This window comes from Piliocolobus tephrosceles, chromosome 14 (assembly GCF_002776525.5).
Source record: "Piliocolobus tephrosceles isolate RC106 chromosome 14, ASM277652v3, whole genome shotgun sequence".
NCBI classification, from domain to species: Eukaryota; Metazoa; Chordata; class Mammalia; order Primates; family Cercopithecidae; genus Piliocolobus; species Piliocolobus tephrosceles.
The window spans coordinates 125,963-143,203 of NC_045447.1; the positions used below are offsets into that span (position 1 = coordinate 125,963).

Below are 17,241 nucleotides of genomic sequence, written 5' to 3' on the forward strand. Positions count from 1 at the left end.
CTCACAGTGTCATGGCCTTGCGCCCCCTGCTGGAAACCAGGGCACTGCAGGGCCCTCTTGCTCATGGTGTGGTGCCCGTGCACTCCCTGCTGGCGGCCAGGGCACTGCAGGGCACTCTTGCTCCCAGTGTAGTGGTGGCACGCCCCCTGCTGGCGGCTGGGGACACTGCAGGACCCTCTTGCTCCCAGTGTTACAGCTGAGCACCCCCTGCTGGCCTCTTCCTATACCACTTAAACTCGGAGCGCAGGTTGTTCAGCGCTATCAATTCTGCAAATTTCAACGGAGCTAATACTGGGGAGATCTGATGTCCCAGTTCTTGTCTAACTTGAAATAAAGATTTTCACCAAGAGGCAGTACAAAGATGGCAGATAACTTCATTGAAAAGAAATATAAAGAGCATATTGTAGAAAAAATAAGTATGCCTCAAGGGAGGAGTGGGGCTGATCTGCAAGAAAATAGCCCCAGGGTCCTGAGCAGGGAGTTTTATGTTGAACTTCTTCACATTTCTCAAGTCTCCACCTCTTTTGTCTGGTTTTCCTGCTCCTTCCTTAGATCCCTGACTTGCCCCACCTAGGCTTGTGGGACCCTCTCACTGTTGGTTGACACATATGTGCAGTGATCAGTGTGATTCCACGGCTGGGGCTGGGCTCCTTCCTGCCACTCCAGGAAGGTACTACAGTGGTCATGTCTATACCTACCGTGTCTGTCTATCTCTTTCGAATGTCCTTCTCTGCCCTAATCTGTACTTACGGTGCCAGGTTTCTCTTAAGAATGTCCTTACCAGCATGTAGCTAGCAATATCCTGACATTTTAACTGCAAAGTGAATGATTACTGGGGTATCTTAAGAGGAGCTCTGTGCCCCAGACTTACACAGCCTCCCAGAACCTCCTCCACCATCTATCCAACCCCAACCCTAACCCACCACTGTAATCTTAACCAACCCTAACCCTGATCCCCAGGGAAGCTCAATCTGCCTCGTCCTGCCAAGTGCCTCCCTTGATCCTCACCACACTCTCAAAACCTGATCCCACACTTGCACTGAAAACAAACTGCAGGCCAGGCACGGTGGCTCACATCTGTAATCCCAGCACTTTGGGAGGCCAAGGCAGGCAGATCACTTGAGGTCAGGAGTTCGAGACCAGCCTGGCCAACATGGTGAAACCCTGTCATTACTAAAAATACAAAAATTATTTTGTACTGGGCATGGTGGTGTGCATCTGTAATCCCAGCTACTCGGGAGGCTGAGGCAGGAGAATTGCTTGAACCCAGGAGGCAGAGGTTGGAGTGAGCTGAGATTGTCTCACTGCACTCTAGCCTGGGCAACAAGAGCCAGACTCTGTCACAAACAACAACAACAACAAACTGCAGTTCTCACTTTCTTCTGAACCCTCCTGGCAGGGCACCCCAGGCCCACACCCTTGCATATACCAATGGCAGCATGGTGGGGTTTTGTTTTTGATTTTTTGCTAAGTTTTTATTTTAATTCAAGGACTTTGCTTCATACAAAATGTCATTGTAGAAACAATAGCAGAATCCAAAGTTTGGCTGATAAATATTACTCAGGCAGCAAACTAGTCAATCACAGAATTTTTTTTAAGTAGGTCCCAGTTGTGTTGCATGGTTGGGACTTTTTTTTAACACTTCTTAAATATAAAGTTTTGCAACAAACCTTTGATTTATATCAAATATAATTAAAAATTAAATGAATACATTGTATCAAAAAGTACGAAGATATACATTATCATGCACATACTTGTATATATGTATATATGTATATATGTTACATGCACACATAACTTGTTCAAACTACAGCCACTGCTTGACTGGTTCCAGATGCAGACAACTGGGTGATGCATTTCAAATTTGGCAACTCACTATGAGATTCAGGGGACATATATGATAGCTGGAGAAGACACAGTGAGAAACAAAACCCAAAGTCAGGAAAACAAGACATAATGTCTCCTTTCCCCGCTCCCTGTAGTTTTCATCAATTCCAATGCCTAGAAGAGTCCAGACAAGCCAGCTAGGCTGTGTGGGTCTAGAAAAGTGGATTCTCGACCCAACACTGCCTGGGGAAATGGCTGTGGTTCTGCATGGAATGGACACATTTGACACCCAAGATAACATGGGCTGGGGGCGGGGGAACAAGAGACAAAACATCAGTCAAAATACACATCCTTCTACTTTGCAACATGAGCACAGTGATCACATGCATAGTCCGAGATTCCTGGTTTATTCTATTGGAATAAAATACTCTGTTATCGTTAAAGTTCCAGAGTGTTGTGCCTTCAGGTAAGGAAATTCTATAAAAAGGTTTGGTCACAATCATGCTGAACCCCGAGACCAGGCAGCGGTCTTGTGTGTTTTATTTCTATTAAATGTGTCTTTTGTTGCATAGCCCTATGGGTTAATGACATCCACGCACTGAACACACCTGCACAGGCACTGTGCCTCCTGTGACACAGACACACACACACGCATCACACACAATTTCTTTGAGGAGAATCATGGGGTAGAAGCCAAGAATCCAACACAGATCATCTGGAATTTCAGAACACGGAGGACACACCACCACCAACTGCTCTAAATGCTCCCTTTCTTCACAAAACAAAAGGGGCTCCCAGCATCTCGTGCACCTTGGACAGTGTCCTGAGCGTGGTCTTTCTCTCCTGAGCATGGCCATGGGGGTCAGACCTCACTTGACTGCCTGCTACGTGTCTGGCGCCAGGACAGTGCTGGGCGTCAGGTGTCCTCCCTCGGTGACTTGCTCTGAGTTTCATTCCAGCTGGGGTTTCCTCCCTCCTGCCCTGATGGCCCCACATCCAAGCCCCCAGCCAATGTCTCCCTCCTTCCTGCCAGCCTTTCCCACTCTTCTGCTGTATGTGGAAGGAAACCTATTTCACACACCACAGAGTGTGCCCTGAGAATCAGATGCAGAACAGACTGAAAATGCCTCACACAAGCACATGGTCAGCCACCCTGTGGCTTCCCTGGAAACCCCTTCCACTCGTGGGAGGAGGATAGCAAATGGCTGCCTTGTTTCCCACCATGACGTCCAGTACTCTCCACTGGCAAAGGCTTGCTATCTGGCTGCCATTGCGAGTACTTTTCACAACATCCTGCCACGATGGCTCCCGAGGCCTCGCCTCACACCACAGTGCCCAGGAGCCTGAGTGTGAGGGCCTGGCGGTCAGGCACTTGGTCAAGAGCAGCAGAGCCAGGGGCCGTCTGGGATCCACCTGGACTGGAGAGGGCTGCACAGGGAGTCTGTCTCCTCACATAAGCCACAAAGACACGTGGCAAAAAGCTGACATCTTTCTTCCACAGGTTTGATTTTTTAAAGTTATGTGAACATTTCCTTCCCCATTTTTCTGGTTTTCTATTTTTTCTACATCAAGTATATAGAAGTGACAAGACTGAGAGGTGTTGCAATTAAAAATCAAAACCACAGTAAGAACACTTTCCAACTCAGTCCCTGTGGGGCTGACGGTGTCCAGAGAGGGACAGAGCGTGTCTGAGTGAGCGTTCACTGACACCGGCGGGCTGCACAAGCCACGACTGTGTCCCCTTCCCATCCCCTCCGTCCCGAGGTCTCGGCGTGCTTTCAGGTGGGCCCTGCTTCTCTGTGCTGCACGGCCGCATGAAGGGTGCTCCCCACAGGACGCAGAGCTCCTCACAACGGCTCCAAGCCACCCTGGATGCTGAGTCCCAGGACACGGGATTTGGACTCCTGGGTCCTTCTCAGCTACACACGGCAGCCTGCGGTTTAGGGTCTGGTGTGTGGTACGAGACCCAGGAAGGCAGGGCAGGAAGGGGACAGAGAGAGCCGCATCCTCTAACAGGGCTTTATTCGTCGTCTAGAGTAAAAGAGGGAAGGAGGGGGAGGGAGGGGCCGCAGGAGCCTCACCAAGGTGGGCAAGGCCTCCCCCCAGGGGCTGCTGCCCCGTGTGGATGATAAAACTCATCCACTGGAACACACGCCCGCTGCATGCAGGCGTCTGAGCGGTCACGGTGCAGCTAGCACCAGTGGTCTTGGTCAGGGTGATGGTAGCTGTGCCGTGCTCGGCCGCCCGAGCTGAGTCCCAGGGTGCAGTGGTAACCATTGGGCACGCGGCGGAGAGGGTGAGACTGGGAGGTCAGGGAGGACACGTAGGAAGTCCTGGAGGAGCGGCCTGAGTTGGTGGCCACAGCCTCCTCGAAAGTGAGCGTGTCCTCAGGCAGGGCGTGGACAGAGGCCTCGCTGTCCAGACGCTGCCCCAGGTAAGGGTCAGAGCCGATTCGAGAACCAGGGGCCAGGGGCTGGCTGAGGGGGTCTCTCTGCAGCAGGGCGTTGTGTTCAGAAAGCCCACGGCTGAGCCGGCCCGGGGAGAAGGCAGGGAGGCTGGTCTGAGCCCCGGCGAAGTGGATGGGTGAGGAGTTGGCCGTCTTGTAGGTGATGCTGGGGCGGGGAGTCAGGGGTGTCTGGGGGAGCTGCCTCCGCCCACCACGGCCGGGGGTGCTAGCACCAGATGTTGACAGCAAGGGGCTCCCGTTCACGGAACCACTGCCCTACACGAAAATGGACCAGAACAAATCAAAGATAAAAAAAAAAAAGCCGAACCAATAGACAGAGCACATCACACACAGGTGCCTGGGGGGATGAGAGGAGAGAGGCAGGCAATGGTGGACGAACTGGGCCACGGTGGCCAGGGAGGCGACAGGCACCTGTGTGTGCGGGAGGGCGATGGTCAGGGTCAGGCCCAGGAATGGGGTGGGGGAGAGCAAGTGATGGGAAGGGACAGGCTAGGGCCAGGGAAAAGGACAGAACAAAAGCCCAGCAACCACAGTCAGCGAAGGAGAGTCAAGAAGTGACCGAGACAGAGGTGAGGATTTGGGGGCCCAGGTCTGAAAGTGGATGAGGACACAGAACCACCATCCCAGGGTGACCCAGGCAAGAGCTTGAGGAGAACACAGCTGGGGTAGGGTGCAGACGCAGGCTCCAGGACAGGGCACAGAGGGGGTGCCCAGCCCTTGGGGTTGCTGGGAACAACAAAGGGCAGTGGGCAGGCCCTGGGGAGAGGGAGGGGCCTGTGGGACAGTGGTGCTGGGCCAAGGGAAAGGCAGCTGGGCCCTGACCTTCTCACCTATTCCTCTTACCTGTGGGTGGGGACCTGGCTCCTGGCCAGCTGTTGGCGACGTGGGGTGGCTGCTAAGGGAGGGCTTGGGCTTCGGGGGCTCACGGCCCCCAAAGCGGTCACAGGAGTAGAAGCGTTGCTTCTCCGAGGAGGAGGATGAAGGCTGCCTCCGCTCCTGGGACCGGCCCCGCTCCTGCCGGCGCTCTCGTTCCCGCCGGCAGCCTGTAGGCCCCTCTCCCGGGGGCAGCCCCGGCCCAGCAGCACTGCTTGGCGCTGGCCAGGGAAGAGAAGAAGTTAGTGCGGCCAGGCCCAAGGCAGGGACCCCTGACCCCCGGGGCCAACAGGACAGAATTCAGGCGGTGCCAGGGGAGGACTAGGGTGAGGGTTTGGGCCTGGGCCTCAGTCCCAGCCTGCTCCGGCTGGTTATGGGGTCATGAAGCCCACAAAGGAAGAGGGTGCCCCATGGGCTGCTTGGACCCCCTGACTCGGGCCACAGCTCCCTGAGGGGCTCCCTGGGCCCCTCCACACGCACCACCATCCGTATCGGCAGACAGGCTGGGCCCCTTCTCCAGGGACCTCTGTTTCCTGTCCCTGCGGCGGTGGCAGCGGTGGTGGTGGTGGTGCGGTGCCTGGCTAGGGGGTGGGCGGTCCGGGGTGGTGCTGCAGAGATGAGTCCCGCGGGGCCTCTGGGCCAGCGTGGAGATGGAGCGCTTCATGGGGCTGGCATCTGTGACAGGCTGTGAGCAAAGGACAGGGGTGGGCAAAGGACTGACAGTGGGCCTAGGGGAGGCACCAGGGTCAGCGGAGATGCAGGCATGGGAGGGGGTCGTGGAGCAGGCCCACACGTCCCCCATCCTGGTCTCACAGTCAGAAGGACCCAGGCCTGAGATGGGAACTCAGGTGGGCAGGCTGGGGGCAGACAGTGCCTGAGTCCCCACCCCATCCCGTGTGCCCTGCCAGGAAGAGAAAGGCGGCTGGCTTGGTTGGAAGAACCCTGAGTGGGGCCCAGAGACGCCTCTGCTGGCTGCAGTGGGATCACTCTGCCTGGTGCATCTGGGGTGGACTGGCCCCCAAGCTGCTTCCACGGCCAGAATCAGGACCTGTGGAAGAGACCTGGGAGGGGAGGGCCCACCCCTCCCAGGTAAACTCACCCACAGCCGCCAGTGCATCACATGTGTGAAGGGGGAAGCCCCAGCATAGGCTGCAGGGAGGCTCAGCCTGCACCCACCCACCAGGTAGCACCCAGGAGGGCACCGTCGGATGGGAAAAGAGACAAGAGAGGAAGGACAGGTGGGAAGAGGAGAAAACCGCAAGAGGGAGGAGAGGCAGTGGAGAGGAAAAGGGTTTGCTGGCCACAGCAGTGGGATGGGAAAGGAGCCACAGACAAGGTTCAGATCCACAGCTCCACAGCCCAGGTCGGCCGAGGGACAGGGGTGGCACGGGGGCTCTGGTCACTCTTGGCCAACTGAAGCAGGCTCAGGCTGCAGGTGAGGCCCTGCAGCAACTTCAAGGCCTCAGAGGTCTGGGCACAGTGTTCCCAGACTGGCCGCAGAGGGGCGACCCTCCCAGTGTCCTCGTGGAAGGAGCCTACGCCAGGAAACATATGGGGCTGCAGCCATCCCCAGGCCAGAGCTTCCTCTTCCTTAATCCAACGTGCATGTCCCAGAAAGAGGCGAGCCCAGCAAGGAGCTGGGGAGTGGAAGTGGTCCAGGGACTGCCTGCCCATGAGCAGAGAGGGTCCTCCGCAGAGCCATAGGTAGGAGAGGGGACTGAGGTGTCAGTGAGATTTTCTGGATGAGGGTGGGGGTTGTCTGGGGGAGTAAAAACTCGGAGAGGAGGAGCAGAACTTGGCAGGGCCAGAGTGGGGGCCCCTATGCCCCATGGCCCCTGATGGGAGGCTGAGAATAGGCACAGCTGTCCCAGCGGCATCTAACGGACCTGACTCATCCTCTTGAGAAGCCTCGGGGGCTGAAGGTGTCCAGGCTGCACCTCTGTTGGCACCCAGTCAGGGCTGCCCAAGGTGCCTGCTCCCACCTCAGCAAAGAGCTCCACACATGGACCCCAGCCCTCTCCACCCCAGGTCTCCTCACCTGCAGGAAGCCCAGAGCCACACTCCCACTTCCCCACCCCTCATTTGCCTGGCCCAGGGCCTGGACCCTCCCAGACCACCTACCTGAGTCTCAGCCGCAAGGCGGGGCATGGAGGCCGCTCGACCCTGGCTCTCCAGCCCAGGCTGGGGCTCCCCATCAGGGCCCCTCCGGGTCATGCTCTGCATCTGAACGTCCACAGCCTGTGGATACAGCACTCACCCAGTCCCACCACACAAGGCACCACGGACTCATCTGACCCCACCCAGACTCACCCCATGAGGCAGTGCTGTCTCACCCAAATCCATATCAATCTCACCTAACCCCCACTGCTGTTCAAACGTCCCCCATCCTAGTCTCATACACCCTCCATTCCCCGTTCACATATCCCCCACCCCAGTCTCACACATCGTCCACCCTAGTCTCACACGTCCCCCACCCCAGTCTCAAAATCCCCCATCCATTTTCACACGTCCCCCATCCCAGTCTCAAACATCCCCCATCCCTGTTCACACATCCCCCGACCCAGTCTCACTAGCCCCCCGGAGTGCTCACCAGTGCTCCTGACTGCCCCACAGGGATCTCTGTGGAGTGGCCACGCTCCAGGGGCGGCCTGGCCTCGTGGGGCCCATCCTGGGTCCTTTGAGTGCCCCAGGAGACAGACTCCTTGATGCCACTCTCTTGGTTTTGTCTATGGCAGAGAAGACAAAGAGATTCCTCTAGGGTCAGAGGCTGCAAATGCCTCACCAATAGCCTGGTGCTTCAACCTGCCAGATGCCTCCACCACACGCGGCAGAGGTCAGGGGGCTTGGCCACCCTGTTCTGGGCTGAACTGAGCCCTCCCCTGAACACAAGAGTACCAACATGGCCTGTGCACGCTGGACCCAAGCAAAGCCTCATCACAGGACATGGATCCAAAACAGGGTCAGAGCAGGAAGGAATTCAGAGTGGCAGAGAGGATGCAGAGCACCAGCTTACAGCCCCACAGTGCTCACATCTGAGGGAGGCCTGGGCCCATCACCTCCTCCTCTGGACAAGGAGCTGATCTGTGAAGTGAGAGCAGGGGTTGTCCGTGCCGCACAGGACTAACCTGGGAAGGAGTGGGGCCACATGTGTAGAGCCTGCGTTAGGACAGTAGCTGGAGAAGTCCTGCCTATGCCAGCAGACAGCGAGAGAAGCTGTCATGGAGAGGACAGGCTGGGACAGGTGAGGGCAAAGCTGTCATGGAGGGGATGGGCTGGGACGGGGGGTAGCGGGCCTCGCCCAGGACTCTTTGGGCTTCGTCCTCCAGGGGCTTCCTCCCTCAGGAGTCCCTTGCTGGTGGCTCCTCATTACTTCTCTGACCCCCCAGCCCAAGCCACGACGAGCCTTTCCATCCCTCGGCTCTCTGCTGGGGTGCAGCCTTCTGGCAGAGGCCACCCCACACATGCTGCCCATATACCTGCCCCAATAGCCCCACCCGGAGATGATCCCACACTGGTATTTCTCATCACTTGTCTCCCAGCTGGCATGGAATGTGTTTGGGTGAGTGCTCATTCTCACGTTCAGTGAAGCACTGACGACATTCTTAGTCATGCAGGTTGAGTGGCACTGATAACTCTGAACTCAGACTGGAGCCTGATGGTCTAAACACACCACACACACTGCTGCACGGACCAGGCACTGCAGCCCCTGCTGGCACTGGGCACAGAGCAGCCTCAGTGGCAGGCTGGTGCTGAGAGGAGGGGTGGTCAGGAGAACCTGAGCTGGCTTCTAATGCACTGCTAATCCTGAAAAAACACCAAGTCCAAGGCCAGGGGTGTGCTCAACCCGCTCACTAAATAGCTCAATAAATACCCTCGCCAGATCCAGTCTGAGTGGGTGTTCTCTAACTTGGGAGTTGTAATTGATTTAGGTAGAAACTATCATCACAGAAATAACAGAAGCTCAAATTTCCTGCTGAAAGCCTGGCTTAGATAAACCCCAGACACCTCACTATCTCCTCCCACCTACACATACAGTCAGAATCAGGACCTTAAATGCAAGGAAGGTTTCCACCAGCATGCGGAAAGCAGAGTGTGGGAATGGGGGGCTGCCAGGGGCTCGGGAGTCAGCCCCCAGGATCTGGGTCCTGAGATTTGGGAGCACACTTTTCTGGGCCACAGTGGGAAAAAGTGATGGTTCTTTTAAGTCACCTGCTTCTGAGTGATTTGTCACCAAGAAATATTGTGGCAAGAGTTAAGTAATACAAAAGAACCTTACCAATTTGTTTACAAAATATAACAGCTTCAGAAATCAGTACCAAAGTGGAGATCTAAGATGAAAAGTGCCTTACAGGGTTAGAAAGATCAGAGCAGTAGGAGGCCACTGACAGAAAGGGGTAGGAGATGGAGGTGGAATCTCAGTATCTGCTGGCACAGAGGGCCGATGAGGAGCAGGGGCAGGGGCCTCCTGTCTGAAAGGGAAGCAGGTACGTGTGTTGGGAATGGGACGTGCTGGTCTAAGTGCTGTTAGGAAGGTGGGTTCGACGAGGCACCTAATGTCACAGGAAACAGTTTTAAAGTCTGCCACAGAACCCAGCAAAGGAAGAGCCCTTGACTGCTCTCAGGCAGCAAGTACAACGAGCACCTGTAGCAGAGCCAGCCCCTGAGAACTGAGATGTGACCTGGGGAATCTCTGTCCTTGGAGGGTTGCTAAGGGCCCAAGTGCAGGGTCGGGTGGCAGAGATGCCCCTCGGGTGCCTCTAAGCTGGTTAACCCAGAGGCCAGTGGAAGTGAGGTCCAGGGAGGTCGAGGAAATGCGATGTCTGCTTCCCCCTTTACTGGCTTTGGGCCTCCTCCTGTCCAGCTATGTCCCGCATCTGGATACTCACATGGCCCCACCATTGCTGAGGGAGGTGGAACTCTTCTGTCGAAGGAAAACCCGGGCTCCTCGGAGCACGGCCGGCTGCGTCTGCTCCAGGGTGGCCTTCAGGGGGTGGAACAGGGACACAGGACCCATCTGCAAAGGAGGCAAAGGGAAGGGAAAGAGCTCCAATGGGCCTGCAACGTGGCCTCTGCGACCTGCTCCGACCACATGGCACAGGGCAAAAGCCAGGTCATGTTCAAGCCCTGCCTAAGGGCTCTTTCCCCTTAGCAAGGGGCCGCTTGCTTTCCCTAATATGTCCCTAAATACGAGCATGTGACCAAAACAGTGAAGCAAGCCAAGGGACCCTTACATCATCTCCTCAAAACCTTACCTGTCAGTGACTTCAGGAAAGCCATGTCACCTCTCAAAACCTCAGTTTCCCTGTCTACACAACTTGGTGATTAGACCGGATTACAGGTGGCAACAATATTCCATCTAATCATCACCTTGAACTGGCTGGTGGGTGTTAGCGTTAGGGTTAAGGTCAGGGTAGGGCTGAGCAGAATTCTAAGATTTCAGGGCTTGGGAAGACTGCTGGATGGATTAGTGATGTCTACCCCAGGTATGAGAATGGAAGGTGTGGCCTGAGCACCACATATTCTCCATCCGAGGGCTGGGTCAATGTGCCCAGAAGCCCTGGACACCTAGACAATTTTCCAGCAGACAGACAACATATGGTCACCGAAGACACGGCTGTGTGGGAAGGATGACATCGGGAAGATGGGCCCCCAAACCATCTCAGTCAAAGGCAACAGCAGAACAGACAGTGATCCTGAACCTATCTATCTGAATTTCTTTGCTCTCTGTGTGAAGGGAAAACAGTTCTCCTTCCACGTCTCCAAACAATCCTCCTCAAATGGTCTTCACATCTTCTCTTCCACTCCGTAACAACGGTAACACTGCCCAGCCTAGCCCTCAGCTTCTGGCCCTGAGTGCTGGCTTTCTATGTCAGGAGCTGCCCAGTACTGCCAGCTCATGGAAAGCATAAAGGCTGTGTGTAGTTTCTGACTTTGGGGGCTAGAGAGGTAGCTTCAAGAATCTCATCTTCCTTCTCCTGAGGTACTTTTTCCAAGAATGGCGTGCGTCTCCCAGTTTGTCAAACCCCCGAAGGATGCCAGAGCCTCGGAGGCATCACAGTTACTTCCTGGAAAACTGAGGGCTGCCAGGTACCTGGGAGAGACCTCCGGGAGCCTGGTGCATCTGGTCTCTGGTGGTTTTGTTCTGCTTGTAGAAGTCGAATATCATCAGAGCTGCATAAACCTTCCCCACTGTCATCTCATCCGCTGGAAGAGAATACAGGAGTTGAGATTCAGAGAACGGGCCAGAGGACCCATGGAAACAGGGGGCACAAGTAAGGTGAAGAAACGGCCTCCCTTCCCTCATCCCCCACAAGGACTCCTGGAAATGCACTGGGACAGAGGCTCTCAGGCAGAACGCGGGACTTGGCCTACCTGGGGCTCCTCTAGATGCTGACCTGGCCCTCCGCTACCCTGACTCCTCCTGAGGCCTCTCACAGCCGAGCTGAGGCCATCCCCACCTGCTTAACGCAGGGCCCTTCCTGTGTCTCCTCCCCAGAAAGCAAGATAGAGTTGGACACCTCCCCGCGCTCCCTCACATCTCCCACACGACGGAGTTGGGCACCTCCCGGCGCTCCCTCAAGCCTCCAACAAGATGGAGTCGGGCACCTCTCCGCACACCCTCACGCCTCCCACAAGACGGAGCTGGGCACCTCCACGCACTCCCTCACGTCTCTCACAAGACGGAGTTGGGCACCTCCTGGTGCTCCCTCATGTCTCCCACAAGAGGGAGTTGGGCATCCCCCTGCGGTCCCTCACGTCTCCAAGATGGAGTTGGGCACCTCCCGGTGCTCCCTCACGTCTCCCACAAGATGGAGTTGGGCGCCTCCCAGCACTCCCTCACTTCTCCCACAAGATGGAGTTGGGCATCTCTACGCGCTCCCTCATGTCTCTCACAAGACAGAGTTGGGCACCTCCCGGTGCTCCCTCACGTCTCCCACAAGAGGGAGTTGGGTGCCTCCGGCTCTCCCTCACGTCTCCAAGATGGAGTTGGGCATCTCACCGCACTCCCTCACATCTCTGTGGGATACCCTCCTGCCTCTCCTCTGGATTTTAAAAAATACATTCCACACACCAGGAACTCAACACAACAAACCCACGCTCATCTCCACCGCTCCTCTGCCACCCAGGGCTCCCTTGGTTGGAGCTGAGCGCAGACTCACGAGAAGGTGAGCCCGCTCTCCAAGGTGGCCTGCCCTTCGTCCCTCACCCTCACCTCCACAGCCCTCCAGCCACTCTGGGTGGGACAGGAAAGGTGGGGACTGGGGGCATTTCTCACCCTCACACTTACGCTTATGGGGTGGTACCAGCAAGTCCAGAGTCTTCTGGGGCAGATTGGCCCACACAACGGAAATCTCCTTCCTCAACTCCGCGTCACACTGATGCTGCTTTGTCCCAGCTGGACCAGGATGATGGTGGGGAAGGGGAAAAGACAGAGACATTAGGAGCAGCCCTGCAGCCAATGGGACAGAGCTGGTGCAGGTGGGGAGATGAATGGTGTAGGGGGAGATGGGGTACAGATCGTGCTGGAAGGAGGGTGCAGTGGGAACAAACGCTGATGCAGAAGCTGCTCACAGCTCTCCCTGCCGTGAGTCTGCCCAGAGGAGGCGGCAGGTGAGCAGGGCATCCACCTCATGAGCACACACGTGTCTGACGTGCGCGCGCGCGCGCTGTGCGCATGTGCGTATGTGTGCATGGGACGGGCAATGGGGATTTAGGAAGAAGATGGCAGCACTCCAGCCATTCATCTATTCATTCAACAATATTTACTGAATGTCAGGTACTGTTCCAAGTGATGGGGCCAAAAAAACTTCCCTTCTGGAGTTGACACCGCTTTAGTCTACCAATAAAGCAGCAATTAAAAAATAATAATAATAAAGTGTACTGGAGAGTGAAAAGTGCCAAGGCAAGAAGAGCAGAGCAGGGAAGGGGACAGGAAATATCAGCAGGGCTTCGGCTGTGGACAGGATAGCCATCAGTCTCCCAAAGAGGAAGCCTGTGTGCCCTGAAGGTAAAAGGAGCCCCCGAGTACACTGGCCCTGCTATGTCACCCAAAGGGCCAGAGAGGCCTCGGGGCAGGGTGGATGGAGGGGGTGGGCAGGAGGGTTAGGGAAGGCAGTGGAGGGTTTTGAGCAGAGGAATAAAATAATTGGATTCCACCTTTCTTAAATATCAGGTTTATTAAGGTACAATTCACATGCAGTGAGAGTCACCCTTTTTCATTTTCTATGAACTTTGGTAAATTCATACAGCCATGCACCAGTACCACCATCAAGGTATGCAACAGCTGCATCACTCCCAAATTCCTCTGTGACCCCTTGAGTCAACCCCTAGTCCTACTGGCAGCCCCTGCCACCACTGATGTGTTTTGGGTCCCTATAGTTTTACTCCAGAATGTCACACCAATGGCATCATACAGCACACTGGCCTTTGCATCTGGCTTCTTTCACCCAGTGTGATGCATGTGAGAGTCATACAAGTTGCCGCACGCAACTGTAGCATGTCTCCTTTTACTCCTTAGTATTAATTGTACGAATGTACCGTTTGTTTATCCATTGCCAACTGATGGACATATGAGTTGTTTACAGTTTTGGGCAATTTTGAATAAAGCTGTAAACTTTTGCATGTAGATTCTGTGTGGATGTATGTTTTCATTTCCCACGTGGAATGGCTGGACCATAGAAGCAACCGCAAACTGTCTAAGGGCCTGCACCATTTTCTTTTCCCACCAGGAAACGTAGAATTCCAGTTGCTCTGCCCTCTCAGCACTAAGCATTGTCATTCTGAAAAGTATTTTGGCAACTATAGTGGAGTGGAGTGTAATCTCGTTGTGTGTGTTTTTTTTATTTTTGGATTTCTCTAATGATTAATGATATCAGGCATTTTTGCATGTGTTTGTTTGCCTTCCATATATCTTCTTTGATGACATTTCTGTTCAAATCTTTTGTCTGTTTTGGTTGGGTTATTTTCTTAGGGAGTTGTGACAGTTCTTCATATATTATGAATAGTAATCCTATAGCAGATATGTGTTTAATAATTATGTTCTCCAAGTTTTAGGTTTGTCTTTTCATTCCGGTTTTTCGTTTTGTTTTGAGACAGGGTCTCAATCTGTTGCCCAGGCTGGAGTGTAGTAGTATGATCACAGCTCACTGGAACCTTGAACACCTGGGTTCAAGCAATCCTTCTGCCGCAGCCTCTGAGTAGCTGGGACCACAGGCATGCGCCACCATGTCCAGCTAATTTTTTAAAATTATTTTTTGTAGAGACAGAGCCTCACTTTGTTGTCCAACCTGGTCTTAAACTCCTGGATTCCAGCAATCTTACCACCTTTTCTCTCCAAGTTAATCAAAGCTGGGATTACAGGTACAAGCCACTGCACTCGGCCTCATTTTTAAAAATATCTTTCGTGGCGGAGCGCAGTGGCTCATGCCTATAATTCCAGCACTATGGGAGGTCGAGGCGAGTGGATCACTTGAGGTCAGGAGTTCGAGATCAGCCTGGCCAACATGGTGAAACCCCATCTCTACTAAAAATACAAAAATTAGCTGGGTGTGTTGGTGTGTGCCTGTAATCCCAGCTACTTGGGAGGCTGAGGCAGGGGAATCGTTTGAACCTGGGAGGCAGAGGCTGCAGTGAGCTGAGATTGCACTACTGCACTGCAGCCTGGGCAACAGAGCAAGACTCTGTCTGAAATATAAATATGTATTTCATATAGCGAAAGTTTTGCTGTAGTTCAGTTTATCGATTTTTTCCATTTGAGACGGAGTCTCAGTCTGTCACCAAGGCTGGAGTGCAGTGGCACAATCTCAGCTCATTGCAACCTCCGACTGCCAGATTCAAGCAATTCTCCTGCCTCAGCCTCCCAGGGACTACAAGTGCACAGCACAGCACCAGGCCCAGCCTTTTTTTTTTTTTTTTTTGTATTTTTAGTAGAGACGGGTTTCACCATGTTAGCCAGGCTGGTCTCGAACTCATGACCTCAGGTGATCCACCTGCTTTGGCTTCCCAAAGTGCTGGGATTATGGGCGTGAGCCAACACCTGGCCTGTGTTTTCTATACAGGTTTCATAATTTTAGATTTTACATTTCTGTTTACAATCCATTTCAAGTTATTATTATTATTATTATTTTGAGATGGAGTCTCGCTCTGTGGCCCAGGCTGGAGTGCAATGGCCGGATCTCAGCTCACTGCAAGCTCCACCTCCTGGGTTTACACCATTCTCCTGCCTCAGCCTCCCGAGTAGCTGGGACTACAGGCGCCCGCCACCTCGCCCAGCTAGTTTTTGGTATTTTTTAGTAGAGATGGGGTTTCACCGTGTTAGCCAGGATCAAGTTATTTTTTGTATGGGGTAAAAGGTATGTGCTATGGATTAAGCTGTCCCCGACTCCAGTCCACATGTAGAAGCCCTAACTCCCAGATGCGACTGTACTTGGTGACAGGGCCTGTAAGGAGGTGATCAGTTCTAGGAGATCCTAAGTGTGGGGCCCTGATCCACAGAATCGGTGGTCTCATAGGACACCTGGAAATCCACTTGCTCTTTTTCTCTCCACGCACACACAGAGGAAAGTCTGTGCGAGGACACAGCAGGACGATGGCTGTTTACTAGCTAAGAGAAGAGGCCTAAGAGTGACACCCACCTCACAAGCACAAGCTCTTGGACTTCTGGCTTCCAAAACTGTGAGAAATACATTTCTTTTGTCTAAGCTGCGGCATTTTGTTGTGGCAGCCCGAGCAAGCTAAAACGGCATGTCAAGAATGTTTCTCTTTTTGCATAGGATTGTCTAAATTTCTCCAGCATCGTTTGTAGAAAAGATGATCTTTTCTCCATTAATTGCCTTCCCAAGTTTGTTAAAAATCAATTGACAGTATAAGTGAGTCTATGATACATGATGGATGAAGCTTTCCTTAATTCCCAGTTCATGGAGAAATTTAAAAACATGAATGGATACTGAATTTTGTCAAATGCCTTTTCTGTATCTCTTGAGATCACATGCTTTTCCTTCTTTGATACAGTGAACTATATTAATTGATTTTCAACACTGAACCCAACTTATCCTGGTGTAAACCCCACTTGCGTCATCAGGTATTATCTTTTAAAATATATTCAGCTTGGCCAGGCGCGGTGGCTCACGCCTGTAATCCCAGCACTTTGGGAGGCCAAGGCCTTTGTAATCCCAGCACTTTGTAATCCCAAGGCCCAAGGCCTTTGTAATCCCAGCACTTTGGGAGGCCAAGGCCACTTTGGGTGGATCACGAGGTCAGGAGATCAAGACCATCCTGGCTAACACGGTGAAACCCTGTCTCTACTAAATATACAAAAAAGTTAGCCAGGCGTGGCAGCACGCACCTGTAGTCCCAGCTATTCGGGAGGCCAAGGCAGGAGAATGGCGTGAACCCAGGAGGCGGAGCTTGTAGTGAGCCGAGATGGCGCCACTGCACTCCAGCCTGGGCAACAGAGCAAGACTCGGTATCAAAACAAAACAAATTCAGTTTGCTGAAAGATTATGTTGAGGATTTTGAAAATCTATGTTCATAAGGGATATTGGTCTGTAGTTTTCTTTTCTTGTCATGTCTTTGCCTAGGTTTGGTATCAGAGCAAAGCTGGCCTCTGAAAATAAAATAAGTTGGAAAATATTCCCTTTTTCCACTTTCTGGGAGAGTCTATATAGAATTGGCATTATTTCTTCCTTAAACAGTTGGTAGACTTCAATAATGAAGCCATTTGGACCTGGAACTGTCTTTCTTGGAAGGTTTTTCCACTCTAAATTTAATTTAATATATATAGTATTACTGAAGCTTTTTTTTTTGAGATGGGGTTTCACTCTGTTGCCCAGGCTGTAGTGCAGTGCCCAGGTGTGAGCTGCACCATCACAGCTGATTCCTCCAACCTTAGCCTCCCCAAGCAGCTGGGAGCACAGGCGTTCACCACCACATTCAGCTAATTTTTTAATTTTTTTGTAGAGCCAGGGGCTCCCTGTGTTGCCCGGAGTGGTCTCAAAACTCCTGAGCTCGTGATCCTCCTCCTTCCACCACAAAAACTGCTGGGATTACAGGCATAAGCCAGGGCACCTGACCTG

At 53.4% G+C, this 17,241-nt stretch overlaps 1 protein-coding gene across 3 annotated transcripts in view; it reads right to left on the bottom strand.

The window, feature by feature from the left end:
- Positions 1–1,443: 1,443 nt before the first annotated feature.
- CACNA1B (calcium voltage-gated channel subunit alpha1 B) overlaps positions 1,444–17,241 on the bottom strand; it is a 255,490-nt gene continuing 239,692 nt past the window's right edge. Inside the window, exons 40-47 of one of the 3 annotated variants that reach the window (XM_023227714.2) lie at positions 12,456–12,563; positions 11,259–11,371; positions 10,054–10,181; positions 7,758–7,893; positions 7,289–7,405; positions 5,648–5,852; positions 5,138–5,388; positions 1,444–4,549 (exon numbers count right to left, since the gene is read on the bottom strand). In XM_023227714.2, coding sequence (XP_023083482.1) covers positions 4,019–4,549; positions 5,138–5,388; positions 5,648–5,852; positions 7,289–7,405; positions 7,758–7,893; positions 10,054–10,181; positions 11,259–11,371; positions 12,456–12,563 — 1,589 coding nt within the window. In that variant the 3' untranslated portion in view covers positions 1,444–4,018. The remainder of the gene's footprint in view (positions 4,550–5,137; positions 5,389–5,647; positions 5,853–7,288; positions 7,406–7,757; positions 7,894–10,053; positions 10,182–11,258; positions 11,372–12,455; positions 12,564–17,241) is intronic. The other 2 variants (XM_031934108.1, XM_023227715.1) reach the window with 2 other exon arrangements.